Genomic DNA, 27,983 nt, shown 5'->3' on the forward strand with positions numbered 1-27,983 from the left:
TATGCCGCCTGGCACTGAGCACTTCTGCCATGTGCACAATGTATACCGCCTGTCACTGAGCACTGCTGCCATGTACACAATGTATACCGCCTGTCACTGAGCACTGCTGCCATGTGTACAATGTATACCGCCTGGCACTGAGCACTGCTGCCATGTACACAATGTATGCCGCCTGGCACTGAGCACTTCTGCCATGTACACAATGTATACCGCTTGGCACTGAGCACTGCTGCATTGTACACAATGTATACCGCCTGGCACTGAGCACTGCTGCCATGTACACAATGTATACCGCCTGTCACTGAGCACTGCTGCCATGTGCACAATGTATACCGCCTGGCACTGAGCACTGCTGCCATGTACACAATGTATACCGCCTGGCACTGAGCACTGCTGCCATGTACACAATGTATACCTCCTGGCACTGAGCACTGCTGCCATGTGCACAATGTATACCGCCTGGCACTGAGCACTGCTGCCATGTGCACAATGTAAACCGCCTGTCACTGAGCACTGCTGCCATGTACACAATGTAAACCGCCTGTCACTGAGCACTGCTGCCATGTACACAATGTATGCCGCCTGTCACTGAGCACTGCTGCCATGTACACAATGTATACCGCCTGTCACTGAGCACTGCTGCCATGTACACAATATATACCGCCTGTCACTGAGCACTGCTGCCATGTACACAATGTATACCGCCTGTCACTGAGCACTGCTGCCATGTACACAATGTATACCGCCTGTCACTGAGCACTACTGCCATGTACACAATGTATACCGCCTGGCACTGAGCACTGCTGCCATGTACACAATGTATACCGCCTGGCACTGAGCACTGCTGCCATGTACACAATGTATACCGCCTGGCACTGAGCACTGCTGCCATGTGTACAATGTATACCGCCTGGCACTGAGCACTGCTGCCATGTACACAATGTATACCGCCTGGCACTGAGCACTGCTGCCATGTACACAATGTATATCGCCTGTCACTGAGCACTGCTGCCATGTACACAATGTATACCGCCTGGCACTGAGCACTGCTGCCATGTGTACAATGTATACCGCCTGACACTGAGCACTGCTGCCATGTACACAATGTATACCGCCTGGCACTGAGCACTGCTGCCATGTACACAATGTATATCGTCTGTCACTGAGCACTGCTGCCATGTACACAATGTATACCGCCTGGCACTGAGCACTGCTGCCATGTGTACAATGTATACCGCCTGGCACTGAGCACTGCTGCCATGTACACAATGTATACCGCCTGACACTGAGCACTGCTGCCATGTACACAATGTATACCGCCTGACACTGAGCACTGCTGCCATGTACACAATGTATACCGCCTGTCACTGAGCACTGCTGCCATGTGTACAATGTATACCGCCTGGAACTGAGCACTGCTGCCATGTACACAATGTATACCGCCTGACACTGAGCACTGCTGCCATGTACACAATGTATACCGCCTGTCACTGAGCACTGCTGCCATGTGTACAATGTATACCGCCTGGAACTGAGCACTGCTGCCATGTACACAATGTATACCGCCTGTCACTGAGCACTGCTGCCATGTACACAATGTATACCGCCTGGCACTGAGCACTGCTGCCATGTACACAATGTATACCGCCTGGCACTGAGCACTGCTGCCATGTACACAATGTATACCGCCTGACACTGAGCACTGCTGCCATGTACACAATGTATACCGCCTGGCACTGAGCACTGCTGCCATGTACACAATGTATACCGCCTGACACTGAGCACTGCTGCCATGTACACAATGTATACCGCCTGTCACTGAGCACTGCTGCCATGTGTACAATGTATACCGCCTGGAACTGAGCACTGCTGCCATGTACACAATGTATACCGCCTGACACTGAGCACTGCTGCCATGTACACAATGTATACCGCCTGACACTGAGCACTGCTGCCATGTACACAATGTATACCGCCTGGCACTGAGCACTGCTGCCATGTACACAATGTATACCGCCTGACACTGAGCACTGCTGCCATGTACACAATGTATACCGCCTGTCACTGAGCACTGCTGCCATGTACACAATGTATACCGCCTGGCACTGAGCACTGCTGCCATGTACACAATGTATACCGCCTGGCACTGAGCACTGCTGCCATGTACACAATGTATACCGCCTGGCACTGACAACCACGATGTTGTCAGTGATGATTACAAGTGGTTGTAATTACGTTGAGCGCCTGTTGATCTTTTTAAAGAAATGTTGATCGTTGACTTATGTAATTTCTATTGATCTGGCTGTTGTGGTGAATCCGTCCTAATGGATTATTAATCATTGACATTTCTCCTAATCACTGGGCGGTTCTGTGCTAGAGGCCCGTACACATCAGTCACAGCGGCAGTGATAGTAATGAGAAGGCTTGTTCTATGCCTTATCCATAATCCACGTCATGTTTCCTGGACAATAATGTAAAGCTTCATCGTGAGCTTTCTGATGTATGAACCGCAGTGGCAGAGCAGTGATGGAACTGCACCAAAGGCGCGGACACCGGTGCCCTGGATTATCATATTCTTCATTTGCTGGGTCTGTCAGCACAAACTGACTGTTCAAACCAAGCACAGCACCTATAAAAATCGTACTATTGTGTCAATATCTGTTGCTGCATTTGCCAGGAATTGTTCTTTAGTCAGATATGCCGATGAGGTCTGACAGTGCTGCAGGCACTTGTTCTCCATCTCCGACCCTCGTTCCTTCAATCACAGCTCTGTGTGTACGGAGGAGGGTGGAGATGGATGGAGAACAAGTGGTGGGAAGCTGCCCTTCATAGCATTACTGAATAAAGAGCGATTTCTAGCAAACATAGCAGATTTGGACACTAGAGGTGCGATTTCTATTAGGGCTGTGTCGCCTACAAGGAGTCGGGCTTGGTTTCAGCTGCTGCCTTTTATAAATAATCACCTTCTAAAAAGGTCTAAATTGAAAATCTCCTACCATTATAGTAGAGTCTGCATAAGACTACATTCACACATCCATGGGACACATCCGAGCACTGTCTGCTTTCTTCTTGGACAACACATGGGAAACGTAGAGTTTCATGGATCTATGCACATCCATGAAAATCATGTGAGATCCAGCATGGATAACTACAAGGGATGTGTCCACGGTAGATCACATCCAACCTGTATTACTGGGAGGGATATGTCTACAGGAGATCATATCCAACCTGTATTACTAGAAGAAATGTGTCCACAGTAGATCACATCCAACCTGTATTACTGGGAGGGATGTGTCCTCAGTAGATAATATCCAACCTGTATTACTAGAAGAAATGTGTCCACAGTAGATCACATCCAACCTGTATTACTGGGAGGGATCTGTCCTCAGTAGATAATATCCAACCTGTATTACTAGAAGAAATGTGTCCACAGTAGATCACATCCAACCTGTATTACTGGGAGGGATCTGTCCTCAGTAGATAATATCCAACCTGTATTACTAGAAGAAATGTGTCCACAGTAGATCACATCCAACCTGTATTACTGGGAGGGATCTGTCCTCAGTAGATAATATCCAACCTGTATTACTAGAAGAAATGTGTCCACAGTAGATCACATCCAACCTGTATTACTGGGAGGGATCTGTCCTCAGTAGATCACATCCAACCTGTGTTACTGGAAGGGAAGTGTTCACAGTAGATCACATCCAACCTGTGTTACTGGAAGGGAAGTGTTCACAGTAGATCACATCCAACATGTGTTACTGGGAGGGGTTTATCCACAGGAGAAACCAGTTTTACTGTGATGGATATGTCCACAGGAGATCACATTCAACCTGTATTACTGTGATGGATATGTCCACAGGAGATCACATTCAACCTGTATTACTGGGAGGGATATGTCCATAGGAGATCACATCCAAGATGTGTTACTGGGAGGGGTTTGTCCACAGGAGATCACATCCAACTTGTTTTACTGTGATGGATATGTCCAGAGAAGATCACATCCAACATGTGTTACTGTGATGGATATGTCCACAGGAGATCACATCCAACCTGTATTACAGGGATGGATATGTCCATAGGAGATCACATGTATTATTGGAGCAGTCACTCCCACATGAGGGGGTCTTAAAATAAATAATGTTTGCAAACCAAAACTTAGTGCAACTTTATTTCCTTGGCGTAACCTTAAGACTTAGTTAACATTGTGCTTTTTTGCTTCTTTTTTTTCTACAGCCCAAACCTGCTCTCTTGGCAGATAAAAAGCTGCAGCCAAACAGCAGACTTCGCTGCCTTCCTTGCTGTGTTTTTCGGGAACCCAAAGTTCAGCTTTGCTTCCAACTTGCAAGTATGAACAGTACAAGGTGTTCGGCCACCAATGCAAAACGCATGTGACACCATAAAACATGAGGAAAAATGATCCTATTATTTAGGGGGAAAATGTTTGTCTAAAAAAAACCCAGTGACTCTTCTGAACAAAAAGCTGGATTGCTGCATGAAGCGCCGCCGAGAACTACGGTTATAGCAGTTCATGAAAAAGTACACAACTGCAAATATAAAAACAGTGGGGGAAGGTGATTTTATCAGGTGCAGTTTACTTTCAGACATATCAATTATTAGAAGTTGTCTATTACTTGAACAACACTTTCTTATACCGCCGGCGCCGTTCCCATGGTGTCGGCACTCGCGGTCCTGGAGTTCTCATGCGGTTGTTTTGACATGTGACCCCGGCACCCAATCAGTGCTGGCGTCACTGGCTCACTTCCTCTTCATCTACAATTCGACAAAAGGCGGGGCCAATGACGCAAAAGCTGATTGGGCACCAGGGTCACCTGTCATTACAACCGCACGAGAGCCCCGGGACCGCGAGTGCCGACACCGCTGGCACGGCTCTGGCATGGGAGGCGAGTACAGGCTTTTTTATCAGGGCCATACATTGAGATAAAGAAGGGATTGTCCTCTGTAATGAAACTGCAGTCATACTAACATCGATGCTGTGTGACAAAACCAAGACATGGCATAACCTTGGAAAAATAAACGCTTTCACGTTCTTCTGTACCGGTGATTTTGTCACCAAAAACGCTGCAAAAACCAATAGCAGTATTTTTCCACTTATTGCTTTCTATGGCTGAAAAAAAACTGCAGAATCCCAGAAAGAACTGACTGCTGCATTTTTCCAATTCAGTCAGGAAAAAAACAAACAATCTTGTGCAGATCTCTGAAGTCTCGTGTGAACATGGCCTGAGCAGCGTCATGGCGCACAGCCTGTAAAGCGGAGCTGTCCTGTCACCCCGCAGTCTGGACGGTGGAGAAGCCATGGGAGCAGGAGCGCCTGCCGAGGACTCGCGCACTTGTGTTCCCTGAGCGGAGTTAGGGTTTGGATGGATTCTGAATATATGAGCTGATTTTCAGGTAACTTATCAGTCACAGAGGTGCAGGCGCGGATAACGGGGTAACAGTGAACAGACAGAATCTCTCATCGGGGCGGAGAAGGGGAATATACAACTTTAACGAGCCGTTATTATCCTGTCGCCGGTGTCAGCGCCGTGTGGACCCGGCCTCCGCACAAAATGCTTCTCAATTAGCTTCCTATGTGGTCAGAGTAAACTGCGGCGTCGTGGTCATTCACGTTCTCTGGTGAACCGAGAGCCTACAATGACAGGGAATGGCGAGGAAGGAGCAGCAGATACTTAATGGCCGGCGGTAATGACAGGCCACTTAGAAGAGAGGCAGTTTACGTCTCACAACAGAGGGACGATCCGCGACACTGAGCAGCGGGTAGTAAGATCTCACAGAAGGTAACCTAAAGATAGGAGTGACCTGAAGATGTGCACCCATGATGGAAAGCAAGCATTACCAGCATGTGATGAAGGGGAGACAACCAATATGGCGGCATGTCCTTCCGGGCTTGTCAGTAAAGCCTTACTGAGTATTGCAGATGGGCGCCACAACTGCGCAGGTTTTGATAAGAATTACAAGCGGCCTGGCACACTTATGTGGAGCGATGGTCCAAGCAACCGCGGCACGATGACACCCCAGAAGATGGGGAAGAGAACTGTGCCAGCTGCATGCCGTCAGTGGGGAGCCATGCTGGCCCTTGTGGTTACCCACTCACCGGGCTGACCTGGCGAATATGTGCCCATCCACTTCTGGTGATTGTGGCATTTTTTTGAGTTTTTCAATATGCATTGGGCAGATGTTTGACGGCAGCGAGGACTGGAGAAAACTAGACGGCGTTTCATGGGGACACAGAGGATTGCGGCACATTTACTTGTACAGGGCACCAGCGGGCGGTGTAGCAGCATGTCACTAGAGTGCCGCCCCAGAAATAAACATGGCGCTCACACTAAGCACCATTTCTGTCAGTGCTGTTGAGGGCACAATGGCATTAATATGCCGCCACACTGTGTGTACAAGGCTATGGAATATGTCAGCACTATCTGCGCACCGGAGCCCTGGACCTGTCCGTGCATATTACAGAGCAGAACGTTTCCTGCCACAAAGTGAGAGATGAGGGAGAAGAGTGAGCGCGGGTGGGGAGAGCGTGAAAGCGAGAGCACGAGGCAATAAGCAGAAGATGTGCAGGGTAATAATTTAAGAAACTTGGGAGACTGGGTGCAATCACTTTATAAATTAGGAACGGGGAGGGAGGGACGTTAAAAGGCTGAGAGGAATGCATCACCATTACTGGCAGAGCTGAAATGAGGGTTCTGTCATGGAGCTGTCACTCGGCTTCAGCCCAACTACTCCCATTCAATAATAATAATATAAAAGAGGAGGAAGAAGCTGGACAAAAAAAAAAAGAGCCGCAGGAGCGAGTCAACCGGTGGCCGTCGTCCTGAGCGCTTTCATTTGTGGCGAAGGCAAGATGCGACACTCAACAGCCCGCGATAAAATTGATAGGGAGGGTGGGTGGTTTAAGAGTGGAAAAGAACGGAGGGCACCAGCTCTGATCGATATCACTAAAAGCCGAGAGACACGCTGATGGAGTGTAATTTTTTTGTCTTTGCTGAAGTGTGGGAGCAGGACGACGGTGATTCATGATTCTCACACTCAGCCAGTAACTGGAGGCTGACAAGACAATGAATTCTGGATGAGGAAGACTTCAACATCTCAAAACCGGGCAGAAAGGGACGAGCGGCCACACAGGGCCCCCAGCCGGTGGTCATGTCAAGGGCCCCTACTGTCCTATCCCTATTCACACATCCAAGACATTGACCAGTGCCCCAATGTATCCCCATCACATCCGCCACAGCAACGTCACAGGTGAAAATCGTACAACATGGGATCCATCTCATTCCTTATAGACAATGTATCCTCCCATAATTCCCTGCTCTGCTAAGTTCCTCCAAGTGGGAGGATCTTATATCTTTGCTCATCCTGAGCCACCTGATTCCTGAATACAGTACCAGGTGTATAGAAAGTAAGGGATACTTCTCACAGCAGTCGCTGAGGCGAGTAGTGGGTGTCCTCCAGTACACGTTACCTGCATCAGAGGTGAGTAGTGGGTGTCATTAGGGACACGTTACCTGCGTCGGAAGCGAATAGTGGGTGTAACCAGAGACATGTTACCTGCATCAGAGGTGAGTAGTGGGTGTAACCAGAGACATGTTACCTGCGTCAGAGGTGAGTAGTGGGTGTCACTAGGGACACGTTACCTGCGTCGGAGGCGAATAGTGGGTGTAACCAGAGACATGTTACCTGCATCAGAGGTGAGTAGTGGGTGTCACTAGGGACACGTTACCTGCGTCGGAGGCGAATAGTGGGTGTAACCAGAGACATGTTACCTGCATCAGAGGTGAGTAGTGGGTGTAACCAGAGACATGTTACCTGCATCAGAGGAGTAGTGGGTGTCACTAGGGACACGTTACCTGCGTCGGAGGCGAATAGTGGGTGTAACCAGAGACATGTTACCTGCATCAGAGGTGAGTAGTGGGTGTAACCAGAGACACGTTACCTGCGTCAGAGGTGAGTAGTGGGTGTCACTAGGGACACGTTACCTGCGTCGGAGGCGAATAGTGGGTGTAACCAGAGACATGTTACCTGCATCAGAGGTGAGTAGTGGGTGTAACCAGAGACATGTTACCTGCATCAGAGGTGAGTAGTGGGTGTAACCAGAGACACGTTACCTGCATCAGAGGTGAGTAGCGGGTGTCACCAGACACACATTCCCTGCGTCGGAGGTGAGAAGTGGGTGTCACCCGTTATCTGCATCAGAAGCGACAAGAAAAACACCCACAGATTAAAAACATTAAAAGAGCAAAAACATAAACACATCCCTGGTATCCACATGAATCCTATAGAAAGTCAATGCATACAATGACAATAGGATAAATAAATGGGGTCACGATATCACACGGTATGATATGAATGATCGAGACTGGGCATTCCCAGGGTCAATAGGAAAACACATGCAATTATTTTTTTTTGTTTGTATTATTTATAGATTATCCCATTTTGGGGCATCTTTTGTTGCCTTTGCCCTCTGGGGGACACTATCAGTACATATCACTCCATGTCTTAGCTGTGGTCTTCCTCCATACCTGGCTTGGTGTATGTATAAGGACCATTATAACTCTGCTTGTCTAATTGTTGGGCCCAGCTAATTGCATGTGTTTTCCTACTGACCCTGGGGACACCCTGTCTCGGTCATTCATATCACACCATGTGATATTGTAGATTTTGCATGGGCATCATTGTTTTTTCAGATACGGAACGTTCTCAAGGATAGTCCCTCTTCCTCTGCCTTAAGGGGGATTTTTTTTGACCCCGTTTATTTATCCTATTGTCATTGTATGCATTGACTTTCTATAGGATTCATGTGGTTGCCAGGGATGTGTTTATGTTTTTGGGTGTTTTTCTTGTTGTCAATAAACACTACTACTTATTGTTCTTCATTCAGGTGTGCGCCATTTCATGCGTAGACCCTTTTTCTCTTGCTTTGCCCTGATTCCCTTCCATGCATGGTGCAGCACCCTCTTTTACACATTTATGCCCATTGATGTAGTGCACCCTACTCTTTGGCTATGTCTGGACTTGCCATGACATCAGCCGGATGGTGCTACGGTGTCAGTGTGCATTACGAGTCCCCCCACTACGCTGTGAGCACCCGGCCCAGCATCTTCCTAGTTTTTGTTACGTGACCCCCTGGGCGTCTCCATGTCACGGCACCCACAACACCCCAGCGATTGTCCTGGATGCCGTTTATCCCGGTCTGTGAAGCGCGCCCTGCGCCTGATTACACCCCTGCACGCAGCCCTCCTGCGGATATTATACATAGGGCGGACATGATGGCAATAAGACATTTACTAGAGCCGTACACTGAGGTGTCAGAGACCTGTCACAATCCCTCCCGAAATATCCAATAATCAGCAATCCTGAACTTTACAGATAAATGTACTAAAGAGACCGAGATCCAAGCGAATCCCAGATGTGTGGCCCCTCCATCTGCCTCCACGGAAAACTATAAAGAGCCATTAACAGGCAGCAGAGGCCCCGGGCCCCAGGGAGCACAGAGCTGAGGGGATCTACAAAGAGCCCAGGATCTAATGACATCTCAGTGTGAAATGAACAATGTCATTCCTACCTACACAGAGATGAACATGGAGAGATAATTAGTGGATGATCTCAGCTGGAAATAGCACCCGGATAATAGAGGCGCACCGATATCTCATTACACCTGAGCGGGGGCTGCCGGAGACATGTGCACCACGGCGCCATGGATGGAGAAATGAGGGCTAGATAGGCATATACACTCCAAACCATTAACATTACAGCGCCAAGAAGGACAAGTGGAGAATCCTGGAGATCACTGGACGGAGGCGCCACTGACCTGGGAGTGATGGAAAATGGAAACAACATTTACAACCCATCTACACTTATCCAGTCCGGAGTCTGAGCCTCGTGCAGAAATCCCGGCACCTCCGGCCTCAACAGCGGTCACTGAGGTCATTAATGGTCGTCTGAGGAAGGTTGTGCCGCTGGTTGTACAAATCATCAGGATCTGATGCCAGCAGCTCCTGTGTAATCACTGATCAATGACATCCCCCATGTGCTCAATGGAAACAAGTGTACAGATGCTACCGGCAGCTCCTGTGTAATCACCGACCACTGACGTCCTCCATGTGATCGATGGAGACGAGTCCACAGACGCTGCCAGCAGCTCCTGTGTAATTACCAACCACTGACGTCTCTGATGTGCCCAATGGAGAAAAGTCCGGAGACATTGCCAGCAGCTCTTGTGTAATCACCGACTAATGATGTCCCCAATGGAGACAAGTCTGAAGATGCTGCTGGCAGCTTCTGTGTAACCACCAATCACTGACATCTCTGATGTGCTCGATGGAGACAAGTCCAAGACGCTACCGGCAGCTCCTGTGTAATCACTGACCAATGACGTCCCTGATGTGTCCGATGCAGACAAGTCCAAGACGCTACCGGCAGCTCCTGTGTAATCACTGACCAATGACGTCCCTGATGTGTCCGATGCAGACAAGTCCAAGACGCTACCGGCAGCTCCTGTGTAATCACTGACCAATGACGTCCCTGATGTGTCCGATGCAGACAAGTCCGGAGACGCTGCCGGCAGCTCCTGTGTAATCACTGACCAATTACATGCCCGATGCAGACAAGTCCGGAGACGCTGCTGGCAGCTCCTGTGTAATCACCGACCAACGACGTCCCTGATGTGCCCGATGCAGACAAGTCCGGAGACGCTGCCGGCAGCTCCTGTGTAATCACTGACCAATTACATGCCCGATGCAGACAAGTCCGGAGACGCTGCCGGCAGCTCCTGTGTAATCACCGACCAACGACGTCCCTGATGTGCCCGATGCAGACAAGTCCGGAGACACAACAGGAGCAGGTTTAGGTGACGCAGGCGGCCCGGAGTTGTGTGTGAAAACGGCTCCTAGACGCTTTGGAGAAATGGTCGCACCGCTGTATACATTTTTGTATGTATTTGTAGAAGGCCATGCCTCTCGTATTTGGCAGTTTCTTCATCCTCTTTTATTATATCTTTTATTATATCTCTTCTAATGTTTTATATTCACACTGTATATAATAAATATATGTTTTGGATGTTACCTGGGGCGTGTATAGTCATTGTTATACATTGATGGCATTTCTGGAGCAAACATTGGATAAATTGGCCAATTAGATTTTAAAGAAGGCTAAATATGAGATAAATGGGGATCGCTGGATAGACTGCAGACATGAGACTGATAGTAGGCAGGCATCCTATGCGGATAATCAGGCAGGCACCTCGTCCTGCTGTTCCCAGGCACACGCCGTCCGTGGTGATATGTTTCTTCTTAGAAGAATAATTTTTCTTGGAGGAGAGGGAAGAAATAGAGGGAAGAACGATTTTTGAGCTCAGGGCCGGTGTTTGTAGCACAACAGCTGCGTTCTGTGGGTCAATAAGAGCCTCCAGCTCACGCCTCGCGCTGTCACCTCTCCCTCCACTGTGTCTGCACATGAGGATGCATACAAAATGCCCATTGCAGCCCCTGGCACTTTCCCCTGCACCTCGGGCGGATAAATGACTTTGAGAAATGGATAATCGATTATCATTCAGTGCGGCGCCTCCTTCCCCCCAGGTTGCAACCTCTCCACTTGTATAAGCAGCATCTCTCAACTCGGGCCCAGGATGGCTCCTTCTCATTCATCAGAGTGAAATCCTGCACTTTGTAATTAAGTCTATATTACTTAATTGTAGCCATGTTGACAGAGGCCCTTTGTTTAATCAAGGCATGAGATGAGGCCTTCACGTGGGGCCTTGGCTGCGGCTCCTGCCTCTGCGCTGCTGGGGCTCCCGCCTCTGCGCTGCTGCGGCTCCCGCCTCTGCGCTGCTGCGGCTCCCGCCTCTGCGCTGCTGCGGCTCCCGCCTCTGCGCTGCTGCGGCTCCCGCCTCTGTGCTCTGCGGCTCCTGCCTCTGCGCTGCTGCGGCTCCTGCCTCTGTGCTCTGCGGCTCCCGCCTCTGCGCTGCTGCGGCTCCTGCCTCTGTGCTCTGCGGCTCCCGCCTCTGCGCTGCTGCGGCTCCCGCCTCTGCGCTGCTGCGGCTCCTGCCTCTGTGCTCTGCGGCTCCCGCCTCTGCGCTGCTGCGGCTCCCGCCTCTGCGCTGCTGCGGCTCCTGCCTCTGCGCTGCTGCGGCTCCCGCCTCTGCGCTGCTGCGGCTCCCACCTCTGCGCTGCTGGGGCTCCCGCCTCTGCGCTGCTGGGGCTCCCGCCTCTGCGCTGCTGCGGCTCCCGCCTCTGCGCTGCCGCGGCTCCTGCCTCTGCGCTGCCGCGGCTCCTACTTCTGCGCTGCTGCGGCAGAGAAGCGGATGGCGGCAGCAGCTAGGACGGCGCTGGAGCTTTTCTTATTATCTGGTCTTTGTATTATCGATATTCACATCAGTGGCCGAGTATGGCGGGTAAGGTCACGTAATACGGTCACCCGGAGCTGCCGGTCACATACTGTGCTGGAGCCTTTAGAAGAAGTGGAATTTGTTGTCACTCTTTAAAGTTTTGTGATCAGGCGGGGGCATATACTGTGGCGCAGTAAGTAAGCATTAATGGCTGTAATAAGCAGCATGGCGGCTCTGGACGAGCAGATATATCTACCGCTGATACATTGATATGCAGCAGACGACAAATCACAGCGCTCACTCTGCAGCCGATAAAATATCCTAATTACCGTAAGCAAATAAAATCCGGCCAGGCCTCGAACTTCAGCGAGAACTTAACTCCTCACTCCCTGGCCGACCCGGGGCACATGGCAGACGACATGTCCGGTCATTCGAAGCAATGGCCGGCTACACAGAAGGTCCGCATTATCCCAGAGAAGTATTCCCCTCTTACTAACAGCACTTTTATCATATATCATATTGTCTGTCTCTGCTGCAGGACATTAAGATGTACGGCGGCACACGGCCAAAAAGCTGCTGATTTTCAGGTAAAGCTGTACTTTTTACCTCTGTTCCAGGCTCGTCTCCTATAAATGTTCAGCACTGTCTAAACTCCCCGGCTGCGCTCACACTTAATGGGGTTGTCTCTTTTCTGAAAACACTCTCTCTACGGCTGCGGTAGCAATGCAAAATTAACGAACCAAGTATTACTGACCCTCTCCGGTTTCAACGCTATGCCCCTGCTGCCGCTGCCCCAGTTCCTGATGTTTGGCTGCAGCGTTGACATCATGTCTGCAGCACTGCAAACAATCAGTCAGCTCACAGGCACAAGTCGCTCAGACACTCTGAGCTCACTGATTGGCTGCAGTGCTGTCTACGAGACGTCATCACTGCAGCCAAGCAGAGACTGGGGCGGAGGCTAAGAAATGCCGCAGCCTATGAAAGATAATTTTCCAAAGGTGACAACTGATTTCGATTATCAGGATTATTCCTAGGAACACTTGTGCAGTGTAAGCAGTGGATCACCTGGCAGATGAGCGCGACGTTCACTAGGCAGTCTGAAAATGTGGCAGATTATCGCAGTGGATCACGCGGTTTGGCAATTCTGGCGTAATTTTACACCGTCTACTCTAAGGCCTGTTTCACACATCCGTTTTTGGTCATCAGTCAAAATCCGCCAATTTTATAAAAAAAAACGGATCCACCAAAAAAGGGGCGGATCCGTTTTTTCCCCCCATTGATTTGCATTAGTGGCGGATTTTGACTGATGGTCGTCCGTTGGGTCAGTTATTTAACGGATCCGTGAGAATTTTAGCGGCTCCCGGGCGGACCAGACGGACACTGCAACGTCTCTCTCTCTCTGTCCGCAAATACAACAGTCCGGTGCCACACGTTGCTGTCAATCCACCGACGGATCCGTTTTCCGCCATTTTTGCGGATTACAACTGATTGGAAAAAAGGAATTGTGTGAAACAGGCCTAAGCTGACACCACCTATTAGTTGGCTTACTTTGTGCTAGAATTTTGGTGCAATACTTGGCATAAGTTAGGCCAGGCTTCTCTGTCAAGAAAGATGTAGAAAGTGTCTAAAACACAGTTTAGGTAATGAAAATTATATTTTTTGGGGATTTTTTTTTAGTGTAATTTATGCAAGAATTCTGGTGCATTTAGCTTGATAATCCCCAATTGCTATGAAAAGAATTGAGGAAATTTAACTTTATGGTTTAAGCACAAACTGGTGCAAAAAAAGCTGTAAAGTATGGTGAATGCCGTCACTTTCTCTGATGCTCATGTCACTTTTCTAAAAAGAGGCCAAAGCTTAGTGGATACATTTACTATTATCTGTACTGGAAAGATTGTTTTTCTGGTCACTCACATCAAGTGATGCGCCAAGATGGGAGCCCCTCCTAATAAATCAGGCACATCCCCCGCCAGCGTGCCCGTTATCAAGGCCGGTCCTAATAAATGCCCCCATTTTACTGTGGAATGGAAGAATTGTGTAACTTATTTTCACAATTATCTTCAAACTTTATACAAAGTTTTGAGGGTTTGTTTTTACTGTTTTTGTGCATTGTTTTTTAGTCGTATCCTGGACGTTTTCTATTTTTTGCAAAAGTTGCTATAGAGTAGGAAAGTTCTGAAATAAAGGCATAACTATGGTCTCGCAGTGATGACTGGCGTGACCATGACCGCTGAGGTCTGGGATCAGCTGCTGCCATCACATGAGCAATCGGTGGGATGTGCTAGCCGCACCACCAGAGCGGCAGAACTAGAGTTGCGGGGGATTCAAGGGGTAAGACATTGTTCTTTCTCCATTTTATGTTCTCTTCTCTTTGTAAAGTACCGGTATTAAACAAATCTCAGTAAGGGCAGTTTCACACGTCCAGATAATTCCGGAGCTATCCGTTTCCGTGTGCATACGTATACCATCTGTGTGCTATCCGTATGTCCGTGTGTACCATCCGTGTGCTGTCCGTATGCTGTCCGTGTTTTTGAAAAATTATTTTCAATGTTAACCCTTTGACTTTTAAAAACGCACACGGACAGCATCCATGTGCGGTACGTGTTTACATGGACCCATTGACTTGTATGGGTCCGTGTGATCCGTGCTGTTGCACAAAAACGGACATGTCAGCGTGTTTTGCACACGGACACACGGTCCGTGAAAACACGCTGACATTTGCATAGACACATTCATTCGAATGTGTCTACGTGTGTCAGTGTCTCCGGTACGTGAGAAAACTGTCACTACACGTACCGGAGACACTGACGTGTGAGACTGCCCTAAAGGTGCAATGTCCGGTATAAATGAGGCCCTGAATCCTCACCTGAGATATCAACGCCACAACTCCTCACACTTCGATTAGATTAAGGCTCTGTTCACATTTGGGATATGGTTGTAATGAATTAAGTAGGAAAAATGGATTTGTAAAAATTGGATGCAGACAGATACCAAACTAAATTGAATTTTCCCTCTTTACATGGCTCCATCGGAGAGATCTGACGCTGGTTTCTGCTTTGTTTGCTTTTTTGCTCCATTTGTAACGGATCCGTTTTTACTTGCGATCTCTGAACTCCAGAGTTCTGGGCATGTGCGGTGCTGAACACATGACTTAATGGTTGATCCATTTTCCATAGACTTTTATGGTAAGAAACAGATTGTTTTTTTCTTCTGAAGGAAAAATACTTTTGCAGACTACATTTTTGGGTAAGTGCAAAAAAACAGCAGATGGAATGGGTGTCTCTTTGAGGAAACAGAACATCCCATTGATATGAATGATCCGGATAAGGCAGCGTCCTAATGTAAGAACGGTCATTAAGAGGACTTTATTGGCCCTTTAAAGATGGCAGCCCGGGGGATTTTCTTTATACTGAGAAGGATCCAAGTTAAACTGTTTCCATCTAAGTGCAATGTCTGCCGCCTCCCCGTGCGATGAGCTCACCAGTGAGATGCATTTTATGCTGGGTTTTCTTTTTTAGGATTTCTTGGGGCGGCAAGAAATGATCTTTTCACGCCAAACAGATCATGAAAGCGGTGATCTGAACGGAGCCCTATGTGGCAATTGTGGCAGAGTCTCATGATACAGTGCAGCAATCCCATGTGCACAAGGACTTTTTCAGCCTCTCCTGACGACTGTCTGACACTGGTCTGCTCCCATGACTGCGATCCCTTTAGATCCGTGGATATATTGGTTCTCCATCGCTTACAGTCAGTCGTTCTGGCCAATGTAAAGAAACTTGTCGGGGACCAGAGACCGTCAGGTGAAGCTTCTCGCTGCCAATCATCTCGCCTGCCAATCAGTCTACGCGGGCCGAGCGGATGTCAGATAAGACGCTAATGTTTTTCTTATAGAGACGTTTTGAGACCCAGTTGTGTTTACACCCGAGGAGTAAATCAAGAGATGCCTACAAGAATGATTGCCCAATTTCTCCAGCCTGATGGGTGGGGAGGGAAGACCACCTTAACTCCAGCTGACACCCCCATCCTCCCTATGGAATACGTATTCACCACAGCACCCCCATCGGCTCACGCCGCCACCTCGCCTCACTTCCCACTCCTGTCTCCCCATCTCATCTGCTTTTGACGGATAGTCCCCCCGCCATGGGCACAACGAGATAAATGTGAAGGCCCCCGGCGTGCATCTGTCAGGAGTTAAAGATGATAAATGGAGGAGGTGAGTAGGGACAGGCCTGCGGCATCTCTGGGTAATGGATAAGGTTTATCGGGGACGGATACACGGCGTTATGATCCTGCCTTAATCTCGGCACGGAGAAGGTGGGAAGGTGGGAGGGCGAGACGAGCCAGACTGATAAAAAGGAAATAGGGTGACAACATTTTTTAGCTAACAGATTCTTCACAAAAATGCCAGGCGTCTTCTGCCGGTGACAAGTGCTTGATTAAATAGGGAGGTAGTGAAAAGGGTAGAGGTATTAGGGGGAGGGCACCAGAGATGGATCATTTCATTTCTAAGTATCTATTAGCATGTTCAGTCACCGGGGAGGGGGCCGCGCCTGCAGATCCCCCACTAAACAAGACGGGAGCCTCTGCCCAGATAATGGGAAACACTCACAGGCTATTTATCAAGCCGGAAAATAGGCACCGGCAGCAAAAGTATGGAGCGAGGCTTAAAATACGGCCTGTGTTTGTCAGCCGTAATCTGCTAATGGCGTGCCAGTCATTTCTGGGCCGTAATTGTCTCTGCTAAGTGTCAGCGCGCCGTAATTACAATACAAGAACAGTAAATAAAGTGGACTTTAATGACCCACTAAAGATGGCCGACCAGAGAAGATTTTTTTTTTCTTTTTACCAAGAAGGAACCAGTACTTGAAAATGAAATGAAACCATTTCCATCTAAATGCAGTGAGCGTCGGTGTCGCCTCCCTGGGCCACCGGCTGCAATGAAGACGCATCTTGTGCTTGTCTTTCTGTCGTAGGATTCGTGCTCACAGAGATACGGACCGCGCCGGCGAGAATTGATTATTCCAGGTCTGTGTAGCCGCAGCGTATATGAGAGTCCAAAGATCGCCAGGAAATAAACCCTGGAGGCGACTGTTCGGAGGAGGATCAGTGACTCTGGACTCTGATGGCGAGGCAAAGTCACCACAATAGTCCAAGGGTCCGCACGGCAGATTTGCCTCCACCGCTGCCGGATGCGTCACCAGATGCAGGCGCCATTCAGGGGGTTAGAAAGTTACAAACTTGATTGCAAAGTTTTGTAGATATGAAGGGGGCACATGGTTAATAGGAGCTCTGGCAAACGACTGCCGTGCAGCTGCTATGGATCCTGCCTAATATTTGGTGGCGGCCATATGTCCCGAGCCTCTGGGACAGCTGCGCCGTCCGTGCCCTCCAGCAGTGCAGGTGTAAGGGCCCAAATTGCTGAAACCAAACTACAAGCAGGTGACATAATTAGGCAGGAGCCCCCATTCTACATCAAAAGCACCCGCCTTTATTACAGGTGGCGCGGTCCGGAAACCGTCGAGGGGGCAGCGAGTGGGTGTGGAGGAGGGGCGCTCCGCTACCAAGACGCCTCCATTTCTTTCTCTTGTTTTCATGTTCACTTATTAATACTGGATTAATAAAAGAGAAAAAAACTGCTGCTTTAAAGACATTTGTGAGGAGCAGCAGATCTTACTCCAGGAGGATAATTACCAATAAATAGAAGGGACAATAACTATTAATATTTTATGACTGTGCTTAATGAGCTGCAGAGAACAGTCCTGGCCCGCGCCCCCGCCTTACCTCTGCCTCCAATCCAGTATTTGCCTGAGGTTTGGAGCACAGCCCCCCGTCAGCCCCTCTACAGCACACACATGTCAATAAATATTATGTGCCAGTAATGAATGAAGAAACCACTAAACTGAGCCGAGCGGCCGCTTATTTATTCCCGGAAGCAGCCTGGAATTAAATCTACAGGGCAGAAGTCGTCACACCCTGTGCGACAAGTCCCAGACAAAACGGCGCAGAGCGGCTGATAAGCACCCCAATAATCGGTCACGGCAAGAAGACTAAACAGGCGCATTTAGGTTTGTGTTGATGATGTCTATTAGAGAGTATCGTGCCATCTATTAAGACACTGGCGTACTGTCTATTAGAGACCTGCGTACTGTCTATTAGACACCGTTGTACCGTCTATCAGAGACCGGCGTGCCATCTATTAAGACACCGGCGTACTGTCTATTAGAGACCTGCGTACTGTCTATTAGACACCGTTGTACCGTCTATCAGAGACCGGCGTGCCATCTATTAAGACACCGGCGTGCCATCTATTAAGACACCGGCGTGCCATCTATTAAGACACCGGCGTGCCATCTATTAAGACACCGGCATACTGTCTATTAAGACACCGGCGTGCCATCTATTAAGACACGGCATACTGTCTATCAGAGACCGGCATGCCATCTATTAAGACACTGGCGTACTGTCTATTAGAGACCTGCGTACTGTCTATTAGACACCGTTGTACCGTCTATCAGAGACCGGCGTGCCATCTATTAAGACACCGGCGTGCCATCTATTAAGACACCGGCGTGCCATCTATTAAGACACCGGCGTGCCATCTATTAAGACACCGGCATACTGTCTATTAAGACACCGGCGTGCCATCTATTAAGACACGGCATACTGTCTATCAGAGACCGGCATGCCATCTATTAAGACACCGGCGTGCCATCTATTAAATCTATTAAGACACCGGCGTGCCATCTATTAAATCTATTAAGACACCGGCGTGCCATCTATTAAGACACCGGCATACTGTCTATCAGAGACCGGCGTGCCATCTATTAAGACACCGGCGTGCCATCTATTAAATCTATTAAGACACCGGCGTGCCATCTATTAAGACACCGGCGTGCCATCTATTAAGACACCGGCGTGCCATCTATTAAGACACCGGCGTGCCATCTATTAAGACACCGGCGTGCCATCTATTAAATCTATTAAGACACCGGCGTGCCATCTATTAAGACACCGGCATACTGTCTATTAGAGACCGGCATGCCATCTATTAAGACACCGGCGAGCCATCTATTAGACACTGGTGTGCAATCTATTAAGACACCAGCGTGCCATCTATTAAGACACCGGCGTGCCATCTATTAAGACACCGGCATACTGTCTATCAGAGACCGGCATGCCATCTATTAAGACACCGGCGTGCCATCTATTAAGACACCGGCGTGCCATCTATTAAGACACCAGCGTGCCATCTATTAAATCTATTAAGACACCGGCGTGCCATCTATTAAGACACCAGCGTGCCATCTATTAAATCTATTAAGACACCGGCGTGCCATCTATTAAGACACCGGCATACTGTCTATCAGAGACCGGCGTGCCATCTATTAAGACACCGGCGTGCCATCTATTAAGACACCGGCGTGCCATCTATTAAGACACCAGCGTGCCATCTATTAAATCTATTAAGACACCGGCGTGCCATCTATTAAATCTATTAAGACACCGGCGTGCCATCTATTAAGACACCGGCGTGCCATCTATTAAGACACCGGCGTGCCATCTATTAAGACACCGGCGTGCCATCTATTAAATCTATTAAGACACCGGCGTGCCATCTATTAAGACACCGGCATACTGTCTATTAGAGACCGGCATGCCACCTATTAAGACACCGGCGAGCCATCTATTAGACACTGGTGTGCAATCTATTAAGACACAGGCGTGCCGTCTATTAGACATCAGCATGCCATCTATTAAGACACCGGCGTGCCATCTATTAAGACACCGGCATACTGTCTATTAGAGACCGGTGTGCCATCTATTAAGATACCGGCATGCAATCTATTAAGACACCGGTGAGCCATCTATTAGACATCAGCGTGCCATCTATTAGACATCGGCGTACCGTCTATTAGACACCGGCGTGCCATCTATTAGACACCGGTGTGCCATCTATTAAGACACCGGTGTGCCATCTATTAGACACCAGTGAGCCATCTATTAGACACCGGTGTGCCATCTATTAGACACCGGTGTGCCGTCTATTAGACACCGGTGTGCCGTCTATTAGACACCAGTGAGCCATCTATTAGACACCGGTGTGCCATCTATTAGACACCGGTGTGCAGTCTATTAGACACCGGTGTGCAGTCTATTAGACACCAGTGTGCAGTCTATTAGACACCGGCGTGCCGTCTATTAGACACCGGCGTGCCGTCATTATTGCATATCTACCTATTTTTTCAGTTTTTTTCCCGCTTTAAGCCTTTTTTGTTTTGTGCCAAATTCTTCTTTTAAGTTGCGCCTATTTAAAGTTTACTTTATACTTCTTTGTCTGATTTTTTTCTCTGCTCGATACTTTCGGCGGCTTTTTGTAAACCAGATATTTGTGTCCTATTTATTTTTTTTCCCATTTATAAAAAAAAAGCAACATTTTGCCAAATGTTCCCCACTCCCCGTCCTGGAGTTATATTTTTATTGTACATATATGCTGAACACAAGACATTTTAATGAGTTTTTGCTGTAAAAATTGTAAAACACAAAACTAAAGAGCATTTTTGACTTTGCACAAAATTCATGAACCCGTGTGCGCCATTAAGAATAATGTGATGCAGAAAAAGGCAACAAAAACCAGAAGACAAAAAGAGAAAAGTGATTTTAAAAAAGATGCAAATGATGAATTTGGGCCCATGGAAAGAAAGCTCAAAGCGGCCCCCGAGCTGTCGGCTTCTCTGTTATTGATCCATGCGGCCAGCAGAGCTGACAATCTACTGCCAGCGATGAGAAGACCCCACGGCCGCTTCTCTCACTTCTATATTTAATAGTTAACAAATGATTCCATTTACTAAATAACAGAAAACAAAATTGAGAGCGTCACGTCCTGTAAGTGGGACTATTAATCTGTCGCAACTTGTGAGCGAGTAATCGATTGTATTTCCCCACAGCGCATTAATCTGCGCTCAGCTCCCAGTCACTTCTGTCAGGTCACAAGCTGCATTTCCCCAGTATAAGGCTGGTGCCCCCCGCAGCACAGAGCTGTAGGGTGATAACGAGAGGCGACCCCCGGAGGAGGCAGGCGCTGCCTTCTTAATACTGACGTCTGGACAAATTGGCCTCTTGACCAGGGCCCCTAAGTGCTGACAGATGGGTTTATTATCTATCAGTCAGAGGGATAAGAAAGGGCCGTGAACATTATTGGAAACTTCTGGATCTCATCAATATTTAATCTGTCATAGTTTATCGGCATTTCCCGTCGCCCAAGACAAGCGGCGCTGCAGCTTTTATTCATATGTCAAATAGATCATCTGCGCAATATACTGCAGGCTTCCTGCTGCCGCCCGCAGCCACCGCCACTATCAGCCACCACCGCCATCAGCCACTGCCGCCCGCAGTCACCGCAGCCATCAGCCACCACTGCCGCCATCAGCCACTGCCACCATCAGCCACCGCCGCCATCAGCCGCAGTCACTGCAGCCACTGCCACCATCAGCCACCGCCACCTGCAGCCACCATCAGCCACCGCTGCCTGCAGCCACCGCCACTATCAGCCACCACCGCCATCAGCCACTGCCGCCCGCAGTCACCGCAGCCATCAGCCACCACTACCGCCATCAGCCACTACCGCCATCAGCCACCGCCACCTGCAGCCACCATCAGCCACCGCTGCCCGCAGCCACCGCCACTATCAGCCACCACCGCCATCAGCCACTGCCGCCCGCAGTCACCGCAGCCATCAGCCACCACTGCCGCCATCAGCCACTACCGCCATCAGTCACCGCCACTATCAGCCACCACCGCCATCAGCCACTGCCGCCCGCAGTCACCGCAGCCATCAGCCACCACTGCCGCTATCAGCCACTACCGCCATCAGCCACCGCTGCCATCAGCCACTGCTGCCCGCAGTCACTGCAGCCATCAGCCACCGCTGCCCACAGCCACCACCGCCATCAGCTACCGCTGCCTGCAGTCACTGCAGCCATCAGCCACCGCTGCCCACAGCCACCACCGCCATCAGGACACGTGACATCATTTGTCGGCATCAGTAATATACGGCTTTCTACATATTTGCATTTTTATTTTTTTCTTTCATCATAGAAACAGAGAAATGAAAATATTGGTAGTGCAGAATGTGTCACATCATGGACCCCAATGACACCCTGCTGTTTGCTTTCATAGGCTCTGGTAGATTATGGCGTCCGACATTTTACCATAAAATGCTACACTATTGTTTTCGGCATTTTTGATGGCGTCATGTGCACATGAAGCAGGTAGATCAGGATGAAATACAGAACCGCATACATAGCTACGATCTCTGCCACCCTTGCAGTATTATGGCTCCATCAAACACTGACCCGTCGGGGTCTCCTGTCTGCTCCGAGGCAGGAGGCGCAGGCGACCTCAGTGATCGTACCCATCCGGATTCATATTAGAGGGAGAGTCCTGTTACTGTACAGCCAAAAACACTCAGCGCCCTGAACACCAGCGCCACCATCTAAGGCTTCCACTGACCATGGCCAACTGGCCCGAGATTAAAGAAAAGCCCCATTTATTAAGATGCGGGGGTGCAGGCCCCCTCCCCGGTGTACGTGCCCCACGCCAGGCCTTTCTTGTATCCGGTGTAAGTGCTAACACTGTAATATCTTAAGTAGAGTAAATCTGAGTCCTCGGGCCCCCCGCCGAGCTTTATACTGCGCTTATAAAAGTTAAGTGGTCAGAGGCACAGCTGCGGCAATAAATCCGCTGACGCTGGTTCTGCACGCTCGGAAATTTCATCTCAACGTGAAGCTGCAGGGACAGGTAGAGGGGGCACCTGAGGGCGGGGGGCCGGAAAAGGCACCTGCACCTCAGACGCTGCCGCAGAGTGAGTTCATTAACTAATTGGCAGAGGGGGCCTGTTTCACCAGACTCGGAGGTTGTGTGTATAAATGGCGTCACTCCCAGCCCCGGCTCTAATCATGGCTGCTAGACAGGGTCCCTCTTCACCTGAGCATTAAGCGTCTCCTTCTTCAGGAAACTCTCGTCCACGTTTCGTGGACCACGCCGGATCATTCTTACCTGTACCATCCTTTTATGTTTTATTGAGAGATGAACTGAGCCGACGAACGGGCAGATTACACACGTCGGCAGTAAGTGGCGGCGTGGATTGTCATGGTGGGATAGCGCTGCCGTCCTGAACAATCTCTGCCGCCACTGACCACAGTGAAATGACGGATCACAGCGGAGCGCTCCGAAAAGTCCGGGGCGATGTCCCAGCATAGTCACTTGGTCGCGTTACTCAGCTCTGCTGCATCTACAGACGGCTCTGTATTGTAAACCTACACTAATTAATCAGCTTATTTTATTCAAACTTTCCTGAGGCAAAATGTCCAATTACCCCGCACCTGGGGAACGTCACACGGTCACTGTCATAAAACGGTGAATAAGACCCGCGCAGAACACATGTGCTCAACAGATTTACCAACGTCTGGCTGCAAGAAGCCGTGGACCAGACGGAGGGACTCATGGCTGAATCTGTCACTAAACCCTCCCGCCCAATCCCCAGCAGAGTGCAAGGAACAGAGCGCTGTGCTCCGGGAGATCACTGTGCCCCATGGGATTGCTGTGCCCCAGGAGATCACTGTGCTCCATGTATCTCAGGGGATCACTGTGCCCCATGTACCCCGGGGGATCGTTGTGCCCCATGTACCCCGGGGATCACTGCCAGGTGTACCCCAGGAGATCTGTGCCCCGTGTATCCGGCAGGCGACAGATATAACAGACGGGATCTATATTAATAATTGCTGCCTCTGCACAACGAGCGAATCCTCCAGGTGCACTTAGTATGGGATGGAGCCCAAGCGGACTGGTGGGATCACTCACCGGGATTTCCAGTGGATGTTCGCATTTCTTGGAGGGTTTACCTTTATTACATGGATTATGGGTTTGGTAAAACTGTACTTAAAATGATGAATTGTCATCAAATATTCTGAATTACTGGATGTTGATTCATTGGACGGTTCTACAAAACTCGCGGTAAAAAAAAAATAAGATCCGTCCAAGAAGAGCTCAGAATTGCTCCTCACGCTTCTGAGGTCTGGTGAAATTGACGAGGACCAGAGAGAAACAAACAAATGCCAGATTTTTTCTAGATCACTGGATGCTGGATTAAAGGAATTTGTATTTATTTAGCATCGTGGTCACACACTGGTGAATTTGCTTCTTCTCTGGCGTTTCACCATCTTGGTGCTAAGAAAACATAAAAGCGGCACATTGCTGATTTCCTTGGCACCGAGGCGGAGGCTCGTTACAGGATCTGAGCGGAAGTCTGCCAGTAAAAAGACAATTATGGAGGGCAGCAGAGGCAGCGAGGGTATAAAAACCTGACTTAAAGCTTTTATTGTGTTTTTTGAGAAACCAAAGGGTAGTGTCTGAAGTTCTCGTGAGAGCCCTCTCATCTCAAGATCAATTAGCATCAATTACTGACTTCATTTAATTGTCGTAGAAGATGAATTTGTCATTTTTAGTCTTGAATTAATGGCAGACCTTCAACTTTCCTTTGGCAGAACCATCCGGACCTCATGCGCAAGAGCCGGGGAGGGAGTGACGGGTTTCCAGAGAGACGTAATAGAAAAGGAGAGAGAAATGAAATGTGAAAAATTCCTTTAATCCAGTATTTTTACTCCCTGACAGCCACCAGATTATCCAGGGTTCTGGATTGTCAGATGTCACTAAAAACAGGATTTACTTGTCAGGAAACTTCACACCAACATTTCAGGGTTAAATTTCCGGCTGACTTCCTTTTTCCAGGCATGCCGGCGGACGCAAACATTTTAGCGGATCCGCAAAAAAACAGATCCAACGGATGGCCATCCGTCAAGATCCGCCGGTAATGCAACTCAATGGGAAAAAAAACGGATCCGCCAAAAAGAATGGCGGACCCGTTTTTTTTAAAAACTGGCGGATTTTGACTGATGGTCAAAAACGGAAGTGTGAAAGAGGCCTTACTAAATAAACCGTCTACAGCCTTTATTACCTTTTCATTTCTTTAGGTGACATTTTTGTTGCTAATTTACGGAAATTTACAAAAAAAAGGCTCTCTAGGGCCACTTACCCGTCTTATTATATAAGAGGCTGTGAGCAGTTATCGATACGATTTGCTAATTTCTGCACAGTTATAACGATGTTTTCAGAGTAAAGACACAAAAATGATCCAAGATAATCGTCTGTAGGCGATGTTCATAACGCCCGGCGCCGTGTGCCCCATAATGCAGGACCGTGATGTTCCGCAGCGAGCAGACACACAATCAGGATATAATGTATCTATACTGGGGATCCAAGTCTCCATCCATCTGTCCGTCTCCAGCCATGACCGGCTGCTGCGGCGGCTGGTGGTGACAATGCCCATCATCAGCCGGGCCTGGAAATGCCGGAACATAAGCAAGGAGCAATGGGGGTCACCACAGCTACGGTGAGGACACTGCACAGGGCGACGGGGTCACCACAGCTACGGTGAGGACATTGCACAGGGCGACGGGGTCACCACAGCTACGGTGAGGACACTGCACAGGGCGACGGGGTCACCACAGCTACGGTGAGGACATTGCACAAGGCGACGGGGTCACCATAGCTACGGTGAGGACAGGGCGACTGGGTCACAGCTACGGTGAGGATATTGCACAGGGCGACGGGGTCACCATAGCTACGGTGAGGACATTGCACAGGGCGACGGGGTCACCACAGCTACGGTGAGGATATTGCACAGGGCGACGGAGTCACCACAGCTACGGTGAGGATATTGCACAGGGCGACAGGGTCACCACAGCTACGGTGAGGATATTGCACAGGGCGACGAGGTCACCACAGCTACGGTGAGGATATTGCACAGGGCGATGGGGTCACCACAGCTACGGTGAGGATATTGCACAGGGCGACGGGGTCACCACAGCAACGGTGAGGACATTGCACAGGGCGACGGGGTCACCTCAGCTACGGTGAGGACATTGCACAGGGCGACGGGGTCACCACAGCTACGGTGAGGATATTGCACAGGGCGACAGGGTCACCACAGCTACGGTGAGGATATTGCACAGGGCGACGGGGTCACCACAGCTACGGTGAGGACATTGCACAGGGTGATGGGGTCACCACAGCTACGGTGAGGATATTGCACAGGGTGATGGGGTCACCACAGCTACGGTGAGGACACTGCACAGGGCGATGGGGTCACCACAGCTACGGTGAGGATATTGCACAGGGTGATGGGGTCACCACAGCTACCGGTGCCTCTGTGGGGAAGCATCCTGCGCCTTCTGGGGACGATGCGCTGATGGGGGGCTGCCTCCCAGTCACATCGCTGACAGCTTGCCGGCCATCAATCACGCTGACTGAAATCTCTGGCAGAAATTGAGTTTTGACTCACAAGGGAGAATACAGCAAATTAATAGACCATTACCCAAGCTGTGACCTGAGAAATGTGTGTGAGAGTTCGGGGTGGAGCAGGGATGATGCAAAAGCAATAGGGGCACCGGCACATTAACCCCTCACTTCCCGAGTCTGGGAAATTTATATTTGCCAGAGTCTTAGTGATCCCTGGATGCGCAGGGGTTAAAGTATCGGTAAAATTACACTTGATGTCAAATGTTTGTAATGCAGCAGGCATCAAAGGGTTAACCTGGGTGCAGGTGAGGTTGTATCTCGCCGAAATGGCGCTGGCAATATGGCGCCCAAACCAGGCGAGCACTGCGGTGGCAGAACACTAAGTGCGAGTCCTGTAAAATCACCGATTACTATAACCAGGCAGGAGTCAGAATTACACTCAGACGGACAATATTAATTGATGAGTGTAGATTCTCGCCTCATCGCACCATCAGTGCCGCAATCAACCACCACATTACATCTTCTAATTGTTGGATTTTTTTCAGATTTTTTTTAACACTTTAATAAAATCCCACCTAGATGTGACCTGGTAGCTGCAGCTGTCTTCATTTCAGACCCCCACGAGAGGGTGGTATGAGAAGAAATATTGCCCTGTCTGTCCATGGCGTAAAGCAATGCAGTCACAATCCCCCCAGTCCTCCGAGAGCGGACGCCATCATGGCTGCTCCTTGCTGGCCGGGATCCCTTCTCCTCTCCACGTGGCTGAGCATCAGTATTAATTACTGGAGCCAATTCACTGTTTGTAACTGTGATGTTTTAACTAATTAGCACTAATGGCCGACACCATTGGGCAATCAGCTTCATTTAGGCTTCCATTGCAAAACCCTCATTAGTCTCCAAAGCCTGTTATAGAGGAGGAAAGAGCAGGACGGGAAGCTGATAAGGAGAAGACAGCTTTATGGGGAGTGAGCAGGACAGATAAGCACAAAACATGGATTCCAATCAGTTAAAGAGCAAATGACGACTATTAGTCACAAATGAAATACAACCTAGAATGAGCAGGGTTTACAGCTGCCAGGGGAGGGGGCACCGCACCTCGCTGCCCCCAAACCTCGCTACCCCCCCACTTCACTACCCCCAAACCTCGCTACCCCCCCGCACTTCACTGCCACCGCACCTCACTGTCACCGCACCACCTCGCCTGTCCCCGCAACTTGCTACACCAGCACCTCACTGTCGCCACACCTCGCTGCCCCTGAACCTCAATACCCCCCCGCAC

At 49.4% G+C, this 27,983-nt stretch overlaps 1 protein-coding gene across 3 annotated transcripts in view; it reads right to left on the bottom strand.

The window, feature by feature from the left end:
• RNF220 (ring finger protein 220) overlaps nt 1-27,983 on the bottom strand; it is a 340,908-nt gene that overhangs the window by 123,981 nt on the left and 188,944 nt on the right. The window contains exon 1 of one of the 3 annotated variants that reach the window (XM_073544950.1): nt 27,280-27,382. The exons of the other annotated variants lie outside the window; for them this stretch is intronic. Coding sequence (XP_073401051.1) covers nt 27,280-27,367 — 88 coding nt within the window. The 5' untranslated portion in view covers nt 27,368-27,382. Of the gene's footprint in view, nt 1-27,279; nt 27,383-27,983 lie in introns of those variants that run through there. 3 annotated transcript variants of the gene reach the window in all.

The sequence above is a fragment of the Dendrobates tinctorius genome, unplaced genomic scaffold, assembly GCF_039654945.1.
Source record: "Dendrobates tinctorius isolate UK_male_01 unplaced genomic scaffold, ASM3965494v1 ptg000138l, whole genome shotgun sequence".
Lineage (NCBI taxonomy): Eukaryota > Metazoa > Chordata > Amphibia > Anura > Dendrobatidae > Dendrobates > Dendrobates tinctorius.